This window comes from Ipomoea nil, unplaced genomic scaffold (genome assembly GCF_001879475.1).
Source record: "Ipomoea nil cultivar Tokyo-kokei standard unplaced genomic scaffold, Asagao_1.1 scaffold1421, whole genome shotgun sequence".
Lineage (NCBI taxonomy): Eukaryota > Viridiplantae > Streptophyta > Magnoliopsida > Solanales > Convolvulaceae > Ipomoea > Ipomoea nil.
This window is the reverse complement of record NW_017617849.1, coordinates 6,588,933-6,606,883: the sequence shown is the minus strand read 5'-3', so window position 1 is coordinate 6,606,883 and position 17,951 is coordinate 6,588,933. Positions and strand designations below refer to the sequence as shown.

Genomic DNA, 17,951 nt, shown 5'->3' with positions numbered 1-17,951 from the left:
TTCAAGGGAGCTACAAAATTGTATAATCCAACGCCAAAACACCAAACCTGCAAATTTCACTGCTCCAATTGGGAGACTGCATCGCTGCATAACTGCATTACGTCATTTTGTTTGGCGTGGTATTGTTCATCCACAACAAATGTATAATTGAGAGGAATTTCAAATGTATCATTTATTTATTTTATATGTAATTTTTTATTTTGTTAAATACTTATATTTAAAGTTTGTATTATTAAATATAAATTATACCATTTTAGAGATCTGAGATGATCAAAACAAGACTAATATTGAATATATATTAATTAAAATTTCAAATACATCAAACATAACTAGAACATAATAAAACTTAAAATACATACGACATAATATTGATATTCGAAAATACAACATAATTTTCAAAAATATTGTTAAATTTGATTTTTTTTAAAAATAATTAATGTTATAAAAAATCAATGTTAATAAAAATTATTATTTACATCACAAGTTATATTTTATATTAAATTAATTGAGTTCGAGTTAAATTATATTAAACTAATTAACCAGGACTATGTGGTCCAATGGTATCCGGGTTGGACTTCCATTTGGAAGATTATAAGTTCGAGCCTCAGTGGAGGCGTTATTGGTTCTTTGTGTTTCAATAGGTTGAGAAAGTATATGAACAGATACTACAATGTAATAGAGCCAGTAACTTTCAAAAAAAAAAAAATATTACAAAATGTAATAGAGCCAGTAACTTTCAAAAAAAGAATAATTGAGAAATCAAATTATTTTAGTGTAGAAATTTTGTGTTTTGATGTTTTTGGTGTAAATGGGTTAGAGATTGAATAAAATTTGGTGTAAAAATATTCATTATGATGTAACATTTGACTGAAAAATTTAGTGTTTTGGTGTGAGTTCAAGATGCTAGCTCTTAACTAATTCGGTTTATATTTAACAATATTTCAGTTAGATATATTTATAGAGAATTAAACACGGTCAAAAGACCTTCAGTATATGTCTTAGATAGGATCATTGTCCTTGACTAAGTCCTATGTGATTATTCTTAAGGAATAAGGGTCAAATAGGCAATTAGGCCACTGAACTTAAAAAAAATCAGGGTCCTTAAACTAATCAATTTCAAACAATTCTTTCAATTTGAAAGTTTTCAACCGGTCATCCTCTCAAATTAATTATTTTTTAAAAATAAAGTTTAAAAATTAATTATTTACATTAAAAAAAAAAACAAAAAACAAAAAAAAAAAACAAAAATCGGCCGGAGACGTAGAAGGTTTCTTCGTCTCCGGCTGGCTGTTTTTTTTTTTTTTTTTTTTTTTTGGAAACTTTGAAAGAAATTGTGTTCTTTATGCTTAGCGCTCTCTCTCTTTTTGAAATAGAATGAGAAATCTATGAGACTATGAAAAGGATTGCAACCAACACACTAAGGTATAATCCTGAGATTCCCAGATGCTTCTCCAAGACCTACATACTCAGTCAACAAGTAATAAAATGTTCAAGACATGGAAGATATATAGAAAGAGAGAGAATTGAAAGATGAGACATTCATTCATAAAAGCTAAGCTAAGCTAGCTTCAATATTCTTCAATCAAAAAGTATTGTTTGTGGCTAAGATCTATCTATCTCCAGCCAAATGAATCACATTTACATTTCTGCCTATAAGGAAAGGAACTCATTATTGTATCTATCTCACTAATTTCTATTTTGTATTAACATTTCTCTCAATGTCCCAAGTCAAAAAAGAGATGATCCATCCTAAGAGCCAATCACAAAAGCGTGTATCTCAGCCCAGCTTGAGGCTTTGTAAAGAATGCCCGACAACCCTTTCCAAGTAGAAGAAGATCCCTCGACACAATCCATCTGCTTCTTAACCACACCAGTAAAGAGTGGAACAAATTTGACGCCAAAATGCCTCGCCACGCTTATCAGACTTGGGCTTGGAGCTACCACGATCCCTACATCTGCTTTAAGCAAACAAAGCAAGTCCCCTACTGCATCTCCGATGTAAACACTCACTGCTTTCTTCTTATCATTCCCTTCCCCGCTGCTCTCTAGGATGATTTTGTCAAAAGCTTCAACCTTGTCAATGGGGGACTGCATCTTCTTCATAATTTCACCAGTGGACAAAGATTCTTCATCAAATTCTAACTCATTCGCATGCACCTTTAGGTCATCTATACCCCCTAGTAGACAGACATTAAGAACATTAGGAAGAGATAACGATTCATCTTCTAATCAAAGTCCTCAGTAACATACCTGTTAAAAAGACAGATCTAATGAGGTAACCACACCAACAATAGGAGAGCACATAAACATCTGCATTCTTCTTTTTTATAGTTCTGAAAAAATTCATACAACCGTCTTGGAGTTTCAAAACCTCCCCAGCTTCTCTTATGTCTTCCAGTTTAAGACCTTTAAGCACACCAGATTCAATCACCCTTAAATTTGCTTCTTTCTCAAATTCTGAAACTTGCTCAAGTGCTTTTCGCAGACCTTCATAGTTCAACTTCTCCGCTGCAAAACCAAAACAAAAATCTAAGCTTGCATGTATGGGGCAATGGGGGTCATCAATTAACACAAGCCATGAGATAAAATTACCTTTTTCAGTGGCTAACAACAACTTCTCTATACACTGCTCATAGCCATCTGTGTACTTGTTGGCGATAACTTCCCAATTGTCTCTTAGATCAGACAATGTCATACGTGCAAATTGATTTTCTATTGGGATTTGATCAGATTTTGGAGCTGTTGCTATTGTAAGTTCTGCCAAGATGGCACATGAATCAACAAGAGTGCATGTCAAATCAAAATCCGAAAATATCATCACTCGATTATGCTCTCCTGAGAGGGGTACAACAGCTTTCTCAATAACTGGCTGAGCTAACAAAAACTCTGTCTCATGTTTAATTCCTTGACAATAAAGTCTTTCAATGATGCCAAGCTCCTCCCCAGTCAAAGCCACACTTAAGTTGTCCAGCACCTCCTCTGTTTGCAAACAAAAATCCTAGAAAACAACACCAACACTCATGATTTGTATCTTCTTAAAAGTTTGAACTGCAGATAGATAAAAAGAAACAAAAATAACCAAACCTGGAAAGTGTCTGAGGAGTAATTCTCAATCCACTTCTTGTAGGGATGATTACTTTGATGATGTTCGCATAAAACTCCCCGCACCTCCTTACCAATGTACGCATTAAGACTTATGCAAGATGTGATAGCGCCTAGGATATAAGCGGACAACTTGGTTTTCTCAAAAGGTTTGATCCCATCAATCTTTCCCGACGCTATAGCCAACAAGAAATCTGTGCACTTAGAAGTTGCTGGATTCGGAGTAGCATCGTCTTTGACCACATCAGAGCCCCATTCCTGTAGTCCAATTCCATACATTTATAGAACAAATCTAGAATGAAGAAGAAGAAGCCGGAGGCAAATGACATGTAAATAAACACTTAGCTTGGTAGTATTTTTACCTGGACAAAACACTCGAGTTTCTTTCTGGTAATCTTCCCCAACTCATTAATCCCATGCTTTGCTTCATCATCGTCTGCGTATGCTTCTGCTAACTCAAACCTGCATTACATCCATAATTGATTCCTAAGTTACAACACTAATGACATTTTAAGAACATTAAAAATAAAATAAAATAAAAATTAAAGGGTGTGTCTGGATAATCTCTGATCTATATCAAAATTGAGCTTAGAAGAATCCTAAAAGTGCATCCGCATAAACTTCAGAATAAATTGTAGAGAAGCTAAGTAATTTTCAAGAAATGATGGAATTAATAAATTTAAAGAATATAAACGCAAATATGTTTATATACATTGTCTTGCTTGAATTGATCAATAAAATAGAAAAGAACGAATACATTCAAACGAATAAAGAAATTCCCGCCATAAATAAGATAGAAAAGAACGAACACATTAAAACGAAAAAGAAATTCCCGCCATAAATAAGATTAGAGGAGGTTCTATGTGACTGACGCTTTGGCAAATGGCTTGACGAAATAAACGTCCTGTGCGACGCACTGTCTGAACGTCTCAACCTTGAGTTTTCCCGACGCCAATGAGACGATGAAGGGAGTGTAGAGCGCGAATATCGCCTCCTCCCTGAACTTGACCCAGCAAGTCTGCGCTATGCCGTCCACATTCCCAACCGCCGGCGGCGGATTTGAACTCGAACTAGACGACGTCGACGCCATTCTCGGGTGGTTGCGCGCGCAGTCACGTATTACTACCACTAGCAGTGGCGGAGGATCGGCGGCAGTAACTGCAAAATGGAAATCGGAAAAGCTAGCAGTACAATTCTCGCTCGGGGATTGAATTCGACTCATCAACTAAATCCAACTCATTCACTTATTTAAGCGCGCTTAATGCCTAGTCGGCTTAACGATTACATGGCAAAACTATGGCGTTGTTCGTTAGGCCGTTAGGGGTTAAATGACATGTTTGTCCTTACATTTAACGCTCTTTTGACACCAAACTTAACGGAGGACTAACGGTGGTTATTTTTTAAAAAATGAATGACATCTCGTGATCGTTTAAAAATTGAATAATCACAACTGGTAAATGACTAATATTCAGAAACTAGGTATTAACTCAAATAATAAATTATAAGCTCAAAAAAGATACATTTATTTGATCCCAACAGATTAAAAGAATTGCCAACTTGAATTAATCTTAACTAATTTAGTTTATATTCAACAATATTTCAGTTAGATATCTACAATCTATCTACAATATACATCTACATCTACAAATCTACATCTACAAATCTAATAAGAGCGAATAATGTTAGGCCCTTAACTGGAACAAAAAAAATGTCGGTACTAATTGTTTCTTAAAATGAATTGTTCATATTATTTTGATTTTAGCATCTTTTAATGATTTTCCTTATTTACCTTCTATTATATTATTTTCTTCCCTTAAATAACCTTAAATTCCGTTAGTTTAAACTTTAGTAACGGAATATTCCGTTAACTATTTATTATTCTTAACATACTCTTAATTTATATAAGGTCTTAGGTTCGAACCTCATCCCAAGTATAGTTGGCATAATTGTTAAACATATATTATGAATATGTTAAAATGCATTAAAAAATATATAATATAAAATTTAACATAAACTTTGGTCAAATAATTAGCTCGACTAAATACATAGCATTCAAAGTTGAGCATCAAAGATTATAAATCAGGAACTACTTTAAAATCATTTGATTTTCTTGAATTTTTTATTTAACAAAAAAATAAAAAATGTAGGTTAAGTTTTTTTTTTTTTAATTAATCTTCTTCTGATTATTTAGAACAAAACTTAATATTTCAATTATGCTTTTGCATTATTGGAATGATTTAGGCCATTATGGTATTAATATTTTTTGTATTTTTTTATAATGGTACAATTGTACATTACTTTACAAATATTATATTATTATTTTTTTATCAGGCAAAATTGTTCTTACATCATTGTCAGACCTACGCGGCCTAACTACAAAGTTGTTGATCATAAATACAATTACACATGGACTCTAAAACGGTAGGATCATTTTCCAAATAATTGACAATATTAACATCATACTAGCTCCAATTGAACAAGTTTACACATCAAAATTTTATCAATGCATGAAAACTTCTAAAGAAATTTGTAAGTTAATTTTTACTATATCATTATATTAATATCTATTGTAACCATATATTTTGAATTATTTATTATCATCCTCTATTAACAGCAATTGTCATGGACAAACTCTCAAAACAATTTGTCTCAACAAAGAATGGAAATTTAAAAAATTATTGATTTCATTATTGTTGAATAAAAGTATGTACGACACTTTATTACTCTTATTAATTAAATAATTAGTAGCTACAACAAAAAATAATACATATGTATTTAATTAATTTAGAATTAGATGTCTATAATGCTTTATTTAAAAAAAATTATTCATCATAAAAAACTTAAAAGAAATATAGTTTCATTAGTTATATTATCTTTATTTTCTACAAAGATTCCTTACCTTCAAATTTATTAATTTATTATATTCACTATATGTTCATTGTCTTCTTTTTTACTATATCATTATATTAATATCTATTTTAACCATATATTTTGAATAATTTATTATCATCCTCTATGACAGCAATTGTAGCAATTGTCATGGACAAACTCTCAAAACAATTTGTCTCAACAAGGAATTGAAATTAAAAAAATCATTGATTTCATTATTGTTGAAGAAAAGTATATACGACACTTTATTACTCTTATTAATTAAATAAATTAGTAGCTACAACAAATTGCAAACATTTATTTTAGTGACAATTATAATCAATCTCTCATATATTATCTTGCATTTATATACTTTAAAGGGGAAATTGTAATTTATGCCCCTCTCAAATATGTCAATTATCAATGTCACCCCTGAATTATCAGTGGTGTAAATGTTGCCCCTCAATTTTCAAAACGTGACATATATTGCCCCTCCCCTAATATGAAGAAGGAGAAAAATTTGTTGTCGACGGAATGAGAACAATCGAAGAAAGAAAAATTGAGGAAAAAAATGTGGTCTTCGAACAAGAAAGACGACGGGTAACCACGTTTACATCACTAATAATTCAGGGGAGGGGCAATATATGTCACGTTTTGAAAATTGAGGGGTAACATTTACACCACTAATAATTCAGGGGTAACATTAATAATTGGTCTATTTATGAGGGGCATAAATTACAATTTTCCCTACTTTAAATTACCAATTTAAATAAACAAATTCACCATTTATTTACCTATGCATGAACATCTCCTATATAATATTGCATTGATATACTTTGAAATACTTATTTAAAAATAATTATTGGGCATTATCCCATTCGCACAAAGCGCGTAAAAAACTAGTATTTATATAGAATTAAACACGGTCAAAAGACCTTCAGTATATGTCTTGGATAAGATCATTGTCCTTGACTAAGTCCTATATGTGATTTATTCTTAATCAAGTGTCCAGTCCTCGTGTTTATCTCTTGTCCAAAAGGTTGAATCCCCAACCCTAAGAGCCCCCACACTCCGATCAGATAAAACATGTGAGATGATGTAAATTACGGTGACTCAATGGTTCAGTAGATAGGGCCAAATGTCAATGCGCACAAAAAATCTGTTAACTTTGGATATAATTCTCACACTACCGCCGGCGAAGTTCAAACTTTGATCTCTTGTCCCAAATACTGTCCACTAAACCATTGAGTTAAGCTTGTGCGGGTAAATCTCGACAAAGTGGCAAGACTTGCTTGAGGACAATCCTTAAACAAGGTGGACTCCCCTACGGCCTACCAACGTTCACAAAATTAATTCAACCATAGATTTATTGTCTTTGGTAATAATTTAAAGTTTAGTTCTAGATTACCATTTTTGTCATTTAACATCCCAAATTATTATTTTTTGGACAATTTTAATCCTTCTCATGACTTTTCATATTTTTAGTAATGACGTTTTTTTTTGTCTCTTCATATTTTTCTTTTGTTATTTTTTCAGTTTCAACTGGTTTAATTGGTTTATGACTTTACTAAAACTGGATTGAAAAAAATGGTTACTAAAAATTAGAGGTTACCTAAAGTTCTAAACCAATTAAACCGGTTGAAACCGGCAAAATAACAAAAGAATACATGAAAAGACAAAAATCTCTTACTAATAATAAGAAAAGTCATGAGAATAACTAAAAATGTCCAAAAAATAATAATCTGACATGTTAAATGGTAAAAGCGATAATTTAGAATTAAATTTTAAATTGTTATAAAAAAAATTAAGAAACCTTTGCTGAAATCAACTCAAATTTCACAAAATATCTATGAAAACTCTTACAATCCTTCGACGACATCCTTCAAATTATTACCGGAGTATAACATTTCTAATTATCTTGTTTATTATTAATTTTATGAAAATAAAAATTCACAATCACTATTTAAATTTTTATTTTTTTTTAAAGAAAATGCTCAAATAAGTCCATAAACTTTTACACAAAAAATTAATTAGACCTTTAAATTTAAAAAAAGTACAATTAAACGCTTAAATATGTTATTTTCGTGCAACTAAATCCACTAACCCATTACCAACCTGTTATAAGCGGTCATTCCTATTATGGCAAAAAATCTGACGAATCTCTAGCCCCAACTACTTATAGTCTTCTTTCTGAGAAGGCCACCATTTGGTCATCTTCTTCGGGAGAAGGCAATCTTTTGTGGTCACATTCTCTTGGAAAAGTCGACATTTTGTGGTCGCCTTCTTCGAAAAAGGCAATCATTTGGTCAATGATCAATTTTTCAGTAACATTTCTTCAGAATGAAACGGATTGAAAATAAATAACGGTATAATTTGATCGATAACTTACAAGTTATCGATAAATTTAACTTATTTAACTAAGAATAACATATTTCAATATTTAATTGCCCTTTTTAAAAATTTAAAAACTTAATTGATTTTTGATGTACAATTTAAAAATTTATTTAGCTATTTTCTCTTAAATGAGACAGTTTATAGTTTATAAACCACACCAAACAATAAATTCACTAAAAAGATTCAATAAATTCACTATGAATCAAACACACCCTAAAATTTTAATGAAATTTGCATTGGATTAGAAAAATTGTGGATATGAATAATATTTTTGGAGCAGAGAATTGGCTTTGGTAAAAGACGGGGGTTCCCTTCCATGGTGACTACAACTCATATGCTTCAATCCCTCACTACTACTGCTCTTCTCAATCGCACTTCATCAAGCACCGTATGCTGCTTCTCAGCCAGGAACGGCGGCCGTAGCGGCGGCTCCAGGTGGGAGAGCAGAACTGGAAATGGCCAGCAACGGTTCAGATTTGACGAGGAGGAGCTCCGAGCTAACGGCGGCGAAAAAGATGCGGAATTCGGTTTCGGTGCCGCCACCAAGCAGAGGATTTGGTGGTCCGATGATGACTCCTCCCGGGGCGATGGCTTTGATGATGAATATGAAGATTTTGAAGGGTTTGGAGAATTAGAGGGCTCCATTGGCTTTTCTTGGATATTCAAGGTAAAAGCGTTATCTTTTCAAGATTTTTATCATTATTTTAGCTTTCACCTGTTCATTATTTTTTCCAATTTTCAATAAACAAAGATGAAAGTAATCATAAATTATAAATTTTGCATTTGGGATTTTTAATATACATGAGTGTAGTGCATACTAGGCAGCATCTCTATCAACTTTTAATGATCATAAGGTTGTATATCACTATACCATTTGAGCCAAATTTGTTGATGCACTAAGCCACTAATGTAGACTGTCTTTAGAAAATGCATTTGATCTGTTTGATTTAGGGTAGAAGGCATGTGCCAGAAGCTCAGAATCATACTGTTTGAGGTTACTTGATATAGGTTAATGGATGCTTGGAACTTTTGCCTTGAACACTAAATGAATTGTGAAGACTCTAGCATTCCCAGATTGCTTTTAGGACCTTCAGTGAGCCCATTTATATAGCATGTGATTTGAAAATTTATCCATTGCTGAAAATGAAACACGTTTGATCTGTTTGATTTAGGGAAGCTCAGAATCATACTGTTTGAGGTTAGTTGATATAGGTTAATGGATGCTCAGAACTTTTGCCTTGAACACTAAATGAATGGTGAAGGCTCTAGCATTCCCAGATTGCTTTTAGGACCTTCAATGAGCCCATCAATGTTTCGTTGTGGCACAACCTATTGATTGATCTTTTCTAGTGTCTTCTTTTTCCTCTTGCCTTTTTGGTTCCCACATGGCTTATTGGTGAAATCTGTACTTGAGTTTTTATTTGGGTTCAGTAACGCATTCATTGACATTGCGTGCAATGTAAAACAAGTAATTGGTGATTGAGCATTAAATCATTGATGGGAGCCCAAGAACATTCTCTAAGTTGTTGCAGTTCTGTTGATCATACTTGAAACAACTTTCTTGACTTTTGCTTATTATTAGTTTATGACTTCTAAGTAGTTAATAGAATCCCGATATTTTGCACAATCAACTGTCTTGAGTTATTGTAGCAACTCTGGTAGATTACTCTATTGCACTGCACACACAAGTGATAATGCTCAATACATATATCATATGGTGATGATATTGGAGTTTCTACAGGTACTCCAAGCCTTTGGTTGGATGGTTCCAGCTGTTCTCGTATCAATGCTTTTAGGAACAGGGACAAATACAATTATAATGGCATTGGTGCTACCCTTAGCCCAATCTTCTCTTTCTTTAATAATGGATGCATTTTCAGGAACATCCTATGACCGTGCAAGACCAAAGTCCAGGACAAGGAAGCGGCCATATGCCAGAGCCAAAGCCAATGCTAGAACGAGAGAGGGAGAACAAAATACCCAGAGCGGGAAGGGAGTTAGGGGATATGGATCAAATGATGTTTCAAATGAAAAGGAGGCGAAAACGACGCAAAATTTTGGTGGATGGGATGAACTAGATAACCCAGGGACTACATCTGCAAACAAAACGCCTAAAACAACCAGACTGCGGAGTGAAGGCAAATTGAGCCGGAGAATAAGCAAGAAAGAAACACCATTGCTGTTGAGGCTACTCATCGCGGTCTTCCCATTCTTGGGATCCTGGACAAAGGTATTGTAATTCTACTGCATTGTTCTTATCTGCAACTGTATTGTAACTCTCACTATGCTTCACAAAGTTCACATAGCGTGTAAAGTTATGGCCAAATTCAAAATCTGAATAACAGTATAAAGATTAAATGTCAATTATGGTTCCACGTTCAATTTATGCATGTGATGTTTTTCTAGCCACAAATTCCAGAGATCTAGAGAAAACTACGAAAGGGAACCAAACAGACAAAAGACCAAAAGACAATGAGTTTTTAACAAGTTTAGATAGGAATGGTGTGGCCTCAAGGGACAGGTCTACTTTGATGTAAGTCCCCTATTGAGACATATATGATATATCTAGCAAAAATTTAGACCCAAAAAAATAATTGTCAGGAGGCTGGACAATTGTTATACTATGGACCAGGGTCCACCTTATACGGTAGATCCTGATTAAAAAATTATGTGTCTATAGTTAACATATTATGTGATTGCAGTTAACAAATTATGTGCTGGTAAATAAATTGAAGGCACATAATTTGTTAACTACATATAATATGTTAACTATAGACGCATAATATGTTAACTACATATTATGTGTCTGCAGTTAACATATTATTTGTTTGTAGTTAACACACATAATCTATTAACTGCAGGCACATAATATGTTAAATGCAAACACATAATAAGAATGCCATTTTGGATCAGGGTCCACAATGCAAGGTGGGCCTGGTCCATGGTATAATATGCCGAGGCTGGACACACCTAATGGCATTATCAGGGCCAAATACTTACCATTATATGCAAAAGAGTTAATACCCAAAATGGTCCCTCGACTATGTCATAATTACCAATTTGGTCCTCAACTACCATTCTTACCCAATTAAGTCCTCAACTATGTACTTTTACTCAATTAAGTCCTCAACTATACAATTCTTACCCAATTTAGTCCTCAACTATACAATTCTTACCCAATTTAGTCCTCTGTATTAATTTGACTGTTTGTTGACTGTCAAAAGTCGTGATAAAATTATAATTTTACAAGATTTCTCCTTCCTCTCCATTTAGCAGCGCCAAACCATGCAGCAATACACTCCGATCAGATTTCGATCGTCAAAAAATCGTTGGAAATCAAATTCATGGGCTATCCTATGCATAACCACTACTTCGATATTGACAGGTTTAGAACCCAACCGGAGCTTATTGCTACATGGTTTGGCGCTGCTAAATGAGGAGGAAGGAGAAAACTTGTAAAATTACAACTTTATTTCCACTTTTGACAGTCAACAAACAGTCAAATTGACAAAGGACTAAATTGGGTAAAAATTGTATAGTTGAGGACTTAATTGGATAAGAATGATAGTCGAGGACCAAATTGGTAATTACGACATAGTCGAGGGACTATTTTGGGTATTAACTCTATGCAAAATGTTGGACTTGACAGTTCAGCTGGTCAACCAACCTAAAATAGCTTCGTAAACTTTGCACGTCCTGCCATTTATCTCCTTCACCAGTCTCTGGAGCAAGAGCGGTAAATGACCCTTAAGTTTTGGGGTTCAAACTTGTGCTTTTATTTATTAATCTATGGTTGAAGTAGACAAGGATGAAAAGAAGAATGGTAGTAGCATGCACGGGTAACTCAGTTTGTTCCTGAGTGATAGATTATATTGTGGGCATTGTCGTAGTGTGAGTGTTTCACCCACTAGACACTGTTACGTTCCTCTCACATAATGGGTCGTTCAGTCATTGTGATTTATTCATCCACTATCTTGTCGGGATTTGAACCCCACGAGATGAGAGAATTTTGGTTTTCGTGGGTGAGAAAAATGGGGGGCGGTATGGTCCAAAAAAGGAGTTAGAGGCCAAGAAATCACCACAGCATCATATCCAAACAGTGGATTCCTTCCTGTATAACTGATAACCATCAAGAACGCACTGGTTCATATTCCACACAACCAGCTTTTATTTAACAGTGACAGCTCAGAGCTGCAACATTGGACGGCCATTTTAACTCTGAGATAAACGCCAACACAATCTATTGTCCTCCACCTCCAATAGGGACAACAGAAAGTGGTGTTAATAATTCAGAAAATATTAAAGAAATTGGGAATGGTATATATATATATATATAGAGAGAGAGAGAGAGAGTCGAGGGTGGGTAGCTAGGGTGTTAGAAAGAAATTATTGGAGAATAAACAAATAAATCGGCATATAGTGTGGGTGTTGGATTTAATTGGCCAAGGATGAGTGGCTTGGATGGTTGTCCTTAAAGTTCATCTTTGAATTTGAATAGGTGTTAAGTGTCAAGTCCTCTATATCTATATATTCTTTGCGATTAGGCGTCAGGTACCAAATCTTTTGCACCTATCCTAGTTAGCCTAGCTAGGAATGAGTTGAGCTTCCAAGTCCATCCTGTGTGTCTATTCTTGGTTTGATGTTAGGTACGTACTAAGTCATTTGCGTCTATTGTTGACTAGGTGTGCTCATCTTTAGTAACTAAGGTCCTTACACCTAGGGCTTTAACAAACACTTGAGATTGGGATAATCAAAAGGTGTCTTGAACATTTGGCAAATGTGACCCAAATTAAATGTAGCATTTGTAGCTACCTTGTTTATGCATGATTACTTGAGCTGTTGGGAATAAGTTTAATTTAATTTTATAGAATAGCCTAAATTGTATAGAATAGACATATTTTCAGTTGATTCGGTTGAACTAATAGATTTCACCATACATACAAATCTGAAGCAGCGCAATTGGATGAGAATCAAATCTCTGTATGGCATTGAGGATATATGATGCTGTCCATGCACTTGCCCACATACATTTCTAAAGCTACACTAAACATTATTATAAGCTATAACTAATTCTTAGATCAAACGATATGATTACTACTACGCCAAAAATCAAAAGCTATAGCTTGCTGAGGCGCAACTTCATTTCTTTTTCATACAATGCCACCACATTTTTTAGAAATAATTAAGGTGCTTCACTTGACCATTTACTGGTTTCCGTCCAACATTTTCTATATAAAGTTACAAAGTCAATTTCTTCTAGAACATACATTCAGACAGCAACTACAAGCTTTCCATTATATTGAATTGAACCTAATAAAACATCCTCGATTGGCTCGTACTTATTATGTACATGTTACAACTTACAAGCAAGAAGTGAAGGATACATGCACCTCATGATTAAACCAGACAAACCACAAAAACCAAACCAGACAAACCTGCTACATTAAAGTATATATTACACTAAAAACCACGCACACTTAGCTTTGTAATATGATAGAAAGTAATTTGGTTGGTGTGGTCCATGCATGGTGCCAGTCGTCATACCGCCGACGGGTGGGAGTTGTGATCCGGTGTGGGAGTGTTGGACGGTTCGATTCTCCTCATTTTGATTCCCGGATAGTGTGATGACTGGTCGTCTTCGTCGTGGTACGCATATGCAAACCCGCCGTGCCTCGTCAGATCCATTCCATGGGTCTCATCTTCCGACGAGATTCTCAACAGTTTCAGCTTGTGTAGCATGTAGAACAGCGGCCCCATCGTGGCGGAAACCCACCCGAAAATCACCACAATCTGGATCATCTGTGCCGCCAGTAGCTTTCCGCCGCCGCCCATGAACAGCCCGTAAGGCCGGTCCGGGAGCCCCGGGTAGACTTCGTTGACGTAGCTCTTTTTCGCGAATAAACCGGTGAAGATTAGCCCCCATGCACCGCAGCCGCCGTGGAGCTGAGCCGCCTCTAGCGGGTCGTCGTACTTGCAGACGGCGGCGAGCTTGTTGGCCCCTATCAGAACCCACGCCGCCACGAATCCGCACACGATCGCCGCCCACGGCTCCACCACCGAACACCCCGAAGTTATCGCCGCGAATCCGCCGAGGAGTCCGTTGCACACGTCTATCACGTTCCAGTGCCCGACCAACAACCGCTTCCCAAACAGCGTCGTGAGCGCCGCCGTGCACCCCGCCAACGTCGTCGTCACGGCCGTCCTCCCCACGGCGCTCCACTGGCCGTAATATGGACCGGCGTCGGTGTCGTACGCTTTCAATATAGTTAAAAACGAACCGGGGTTGAACCCGTACCAACCGAACCACAGCAAGAAAGTGCCCAACACCACGAGCGAAGCGCTGTGGCCCCTCAGCGCCACGGACCGGCCCGTCCGGTCGAACCGGCCGATCCTCGGGCCTTCAATCAACGCCCCCCATAGCCCGGCTATCCCTCCCACCATATGGACCACCCCTGAACCGGCAAAGTCAATGGCTCCAGACCCGAACAAAAGATCGTTGTCAGTTTTTGATGCGCTGGCCCAACCGTCACCAGACCAGAACCAGTGCGAAACTATTGGGTACACAAAACCGGTCAGAAATGAAGAGTAGATGAGGTATGCCACGAATTGTGTTCTTTCTGCTATGGACCCACTTGTGATTCCTGAACATAATAAATAAATATTTTAATTTGCAAGCATTTTTAACCAAACAAACAAAGAAAATAGGACAAAAATATATATATATTAAAATGAAGAAAAATAACCTAAAAAGGAATGGTTGCTATAGTGTCTTGATAAAAATGTATTCAGTATATGGTTAATGGGCTTAAGACTATCGGGATCATAGTGGTCCACACCTAAACTCAAGGTCGATTCAGAACTGGTTCAATTGCGTGACCAGTTCAAATTGACATCATCACTAAAAAAATCGCTAGTCGTTCCTTGAACGTTCAGGATGCACCTAGGCGGGTGCCTAGACAAAATTTTAAGACTGATAATAGTTAATATTAAAAAAAAAAGAACAATAATTAAATGACCGACTAAGACTTGGTGCCTAGGAAGCCTAGGCAATCCATGGTGCTGGACGGTGCTTAGACAGCCTAGTCGGCCAGTCGCCTAAACCACCGTTATGGTGACCCATTATTGGCATATGTACCGGGCACCATGGAAAATTCACAAAATAAAAAAAGTGGAAAAGAGGTAGAATTTGGGCAGTGTTAGTTGTACCTGCAGCAGCTATGGCAAAAGCCCATTGATAAAGGAAGTAGCTATAGTCAGAGGCAGGAGAAGGGAAGTCTTTGAGGCCAAAGAAATGGCGGCCGATGAAGCCGTTGGAGGGGGATCCGAAAGCGAAGGCGAAGCCGAAGAGGTAATAGGAGAGGCCGCCGGCGGCGGCGTCGAGGACGTTGGTGAGCATAATGTTCATGGTGTTCTTGGCGCGGACGGAGCCGGCGCAGAGCATGGCGAACCCCAGCTGCATGGCGAACACCAGGTAGGCGGAGAAGAGGAGGTACGTGTTGTCCACCGCGAATTTCGTGGCCGTCAGTTGGGCGGAGAAGGCCGTCAACTGGCCGCAGATGAAGTTCGCCGCACCCGTCGCGTTCACGGCTCCGCCCAGAAGTGGGCTGAGCTCGGAGGCGGAGCAGCTCAAAGAGGCCATAGTTGTCGAAGAAATTAAAGGCTTTGGAAGTGGAACTAAATATGAAAAAGTCTGTCTCTATTGCGGCTATATATATAGAGAGGCGGCCATTCTTTTTATAGCATCATTATATTCATAAGTTCAAATTTAATTTAATTTAATTTAATTTATTGTGCTTTGTTTGGCTTGAAAAATTACATGATTTTGACATCTACATATGTCAGCAACGGAGCAAGTGAAAAAATAAAATAATTACCGATATTTTATTAAAAAAATTACCATGTCCTAATCATCATTAGAGAGTGGGGATATATATAATCAGAAAATGTTTAGATTAGATTTCTTGATCTTAAAAGTCTTCAGATGCATATTCATATAAAAATTAAAGAAAAAAAAAGGAGAAAGAATCCAATATGAATATACAACAGGTGACCAAGAATCTATTGCCAATAGTAGGGTGGTCCTTTTTGCCCAATTGCCGCATAACTAGCGAGGAGATGATATAATCGCGTAGAAATTTGTGAAATGAGATGTGATAATCAATATTAATTAATGATAAAAAAAAGTTGCTTGATATTAATGATTAATAAGTTACAATTTAGTGTTGTGATAATTTGACTTTGCAGCCCAACCTAACGGATGTAAGACTTGTAGTTGGAATCATTGTTAAAAAAATTGAGATTATCATCGAGAAATAATCACTTTTATGACTAATTAAGAGTCAATTACACTACATAACTGTGCTACCGGCCTGTATCGTTCATTTGGGCGATTATTAATGAATTCAATTTGTTGCTTTCAAAAAGAGTCAACTATATACCTATGTAGTGTGATGATACATATTTACACAGAAAAAAAAAAGTCAAAATTACAATTCATCTTTATCTTTATCTTCATATATAATAAAGCATAATTTAGCCACAAAATTTTCCCTCCAAAGTGTGAATGCATTTTTATAGAAACAAGATTAGCAAGTATGAATGCATTAATTGTGTGGGTAGATGTATTTATACATACTTTATACTTATATATATATATATATATATATATATATATATATATATATATATATATATAATAAAGCATAATCTAGCCACAAAATTTTCCCTCCAAAATGTGAATGCATTTTTATAGAAACAAGATTAGCAAGTATGAATGCATTAATTGTGTGGGTAGATGTATTTATACATATTTTTTTTTTGAAATTATTATGTGTATTTATATTTTATAAATTATATTTTATTATTATAGCTCTATTTCTATCTCTATCTTTATATATATTAAAGCATAATGAAATATGAAAAAAAGTTTGTTGTGTTCAAATTTATTGGTAAAGTTTTATGTTTAATATAATTTGTGTATATATTCATTTAAACCTCAATTATAATTAATTTGACTGCACATATATAAAGATGAGAAATTAGATATAAAATAAATATAGTGCTTACATAAATAATCTTATTCATTCTTGGTGGAGATTTTCGACAAATATCGCCTGTTATTTTATTTACAAGTTTTATTTGAATACGTTAGTTATATAATTAAAGTAGTTATTTCAAATTCAAATTCATTTTTTTAAAAAAAATCAAATTCAAATAATAATACAAGTAACAATAAACTTTAAAATCAACATAGTATCCCTCTCCCAATTAGGGTTTTCTCTCCATCTCTCCCAATTAGGGTTTTCTTTTACGTTTTCCGAGCGCACTCAACACGATCTCGGCGAGTCTCCGGCAGGGAGGACACCAGCATGGCATCTCCCACACGACAGCAGCATGACGGTGGTGTGGCGAGAATGGCAGAGCGGTGGGCCGATTTGGTTCTAGAAGATGAAGAAGAAGGGGTGATGGTCGAAGGGGTAGGGCAGCCGGTGATTGGCGATCCAGCGGTGGTTTACTCTGTTGTGGGCAAGTTCTTGACGGCCAAACTTATTAAGGTCGAGTATATGCGGCAGGTGCTTGCGTCCGTT

At 35.7% G+C, this 17,951-nt stretch overlaps 3 protein-coding genes across 3 annotated transcripts; 1 reads left to right on the top strand and 2 right to left on the bottom strand.

Annotated features, from left to right (window-relative positions):
- Window positions 1–1,582: 1,582 nt before the first annotated feature.
- LOC109187432 (probable aminopyrimidine aminohydrolase, mitochondrial) lies at window positions 1,583–4,192 on the bottom strand. The gene is made up of 6 exons (XM_019337619.1): window positions 3,975–4,192; window positions 3,465–3,564; window positions 3,085–3,360; window positions 2,593–2,998; window positions 2,251–2,508; window positions 1,583–2,177 (listed from the first exon to the last, which is right to left on the bottom strand). The coding sequence occupies exons 1-6, from the start codon at window positions 4,190–4,192 to the stop codon at window positions 1,750–1,752; spliced, it is 1,686 nt and encodes a 561-aa protein (XP_019193164.1). The 3' UTR covers window positions 1,583–1,749.
- Window positions 4,193–8,590: 4,398 nt separating this feature from the next.
- On the top strand, window positions 8,591–10,754 carry LOC109187265. The gene is made up of 2 exons (XM_019337435.1): window positions 8,591–9,031; window positions 10,106–10,754. The coding sequence occupies exons 1-2, from the start codon at window positions 8,681–8,683 to the stop codon at window positions 10,601–10,603; spliced, it is 849 nt and encodes a 282-aa protein (XP_019192980.1). The 5' UTR covers window positions 8,591–8,680; the 3' UTR covers window positions 10,604–10,754.
- A 2,874-nt stretch (window positions 10,755–13,628) lies between these two features.
- On the bottom strand, window positions 13,629–16,055 carry LOC109188416 (ammonium transporter 1 member 2-like). The gene is made up of 2 exons (XM_019339082.1): window positions 15,571–16,055; window positions 13,629–15,005 (listed from the first exon to the last, which is right to left on the bottom strand). Exons 1-2 carry the CDS (start codon window positions 16,001–16,003, stop codon window positions 13,903–13,905), a joined length of 1,536 nt encoding a protein of 511 aa, XP_019194627.1. The 5' UTR covers window positions 16,004–16,055; the 3' UTR covers window positions 13,629–13,902.
- Between the last annotated feature and the right edge of the window lie 1,896 nt (window positions 16,056–17,951).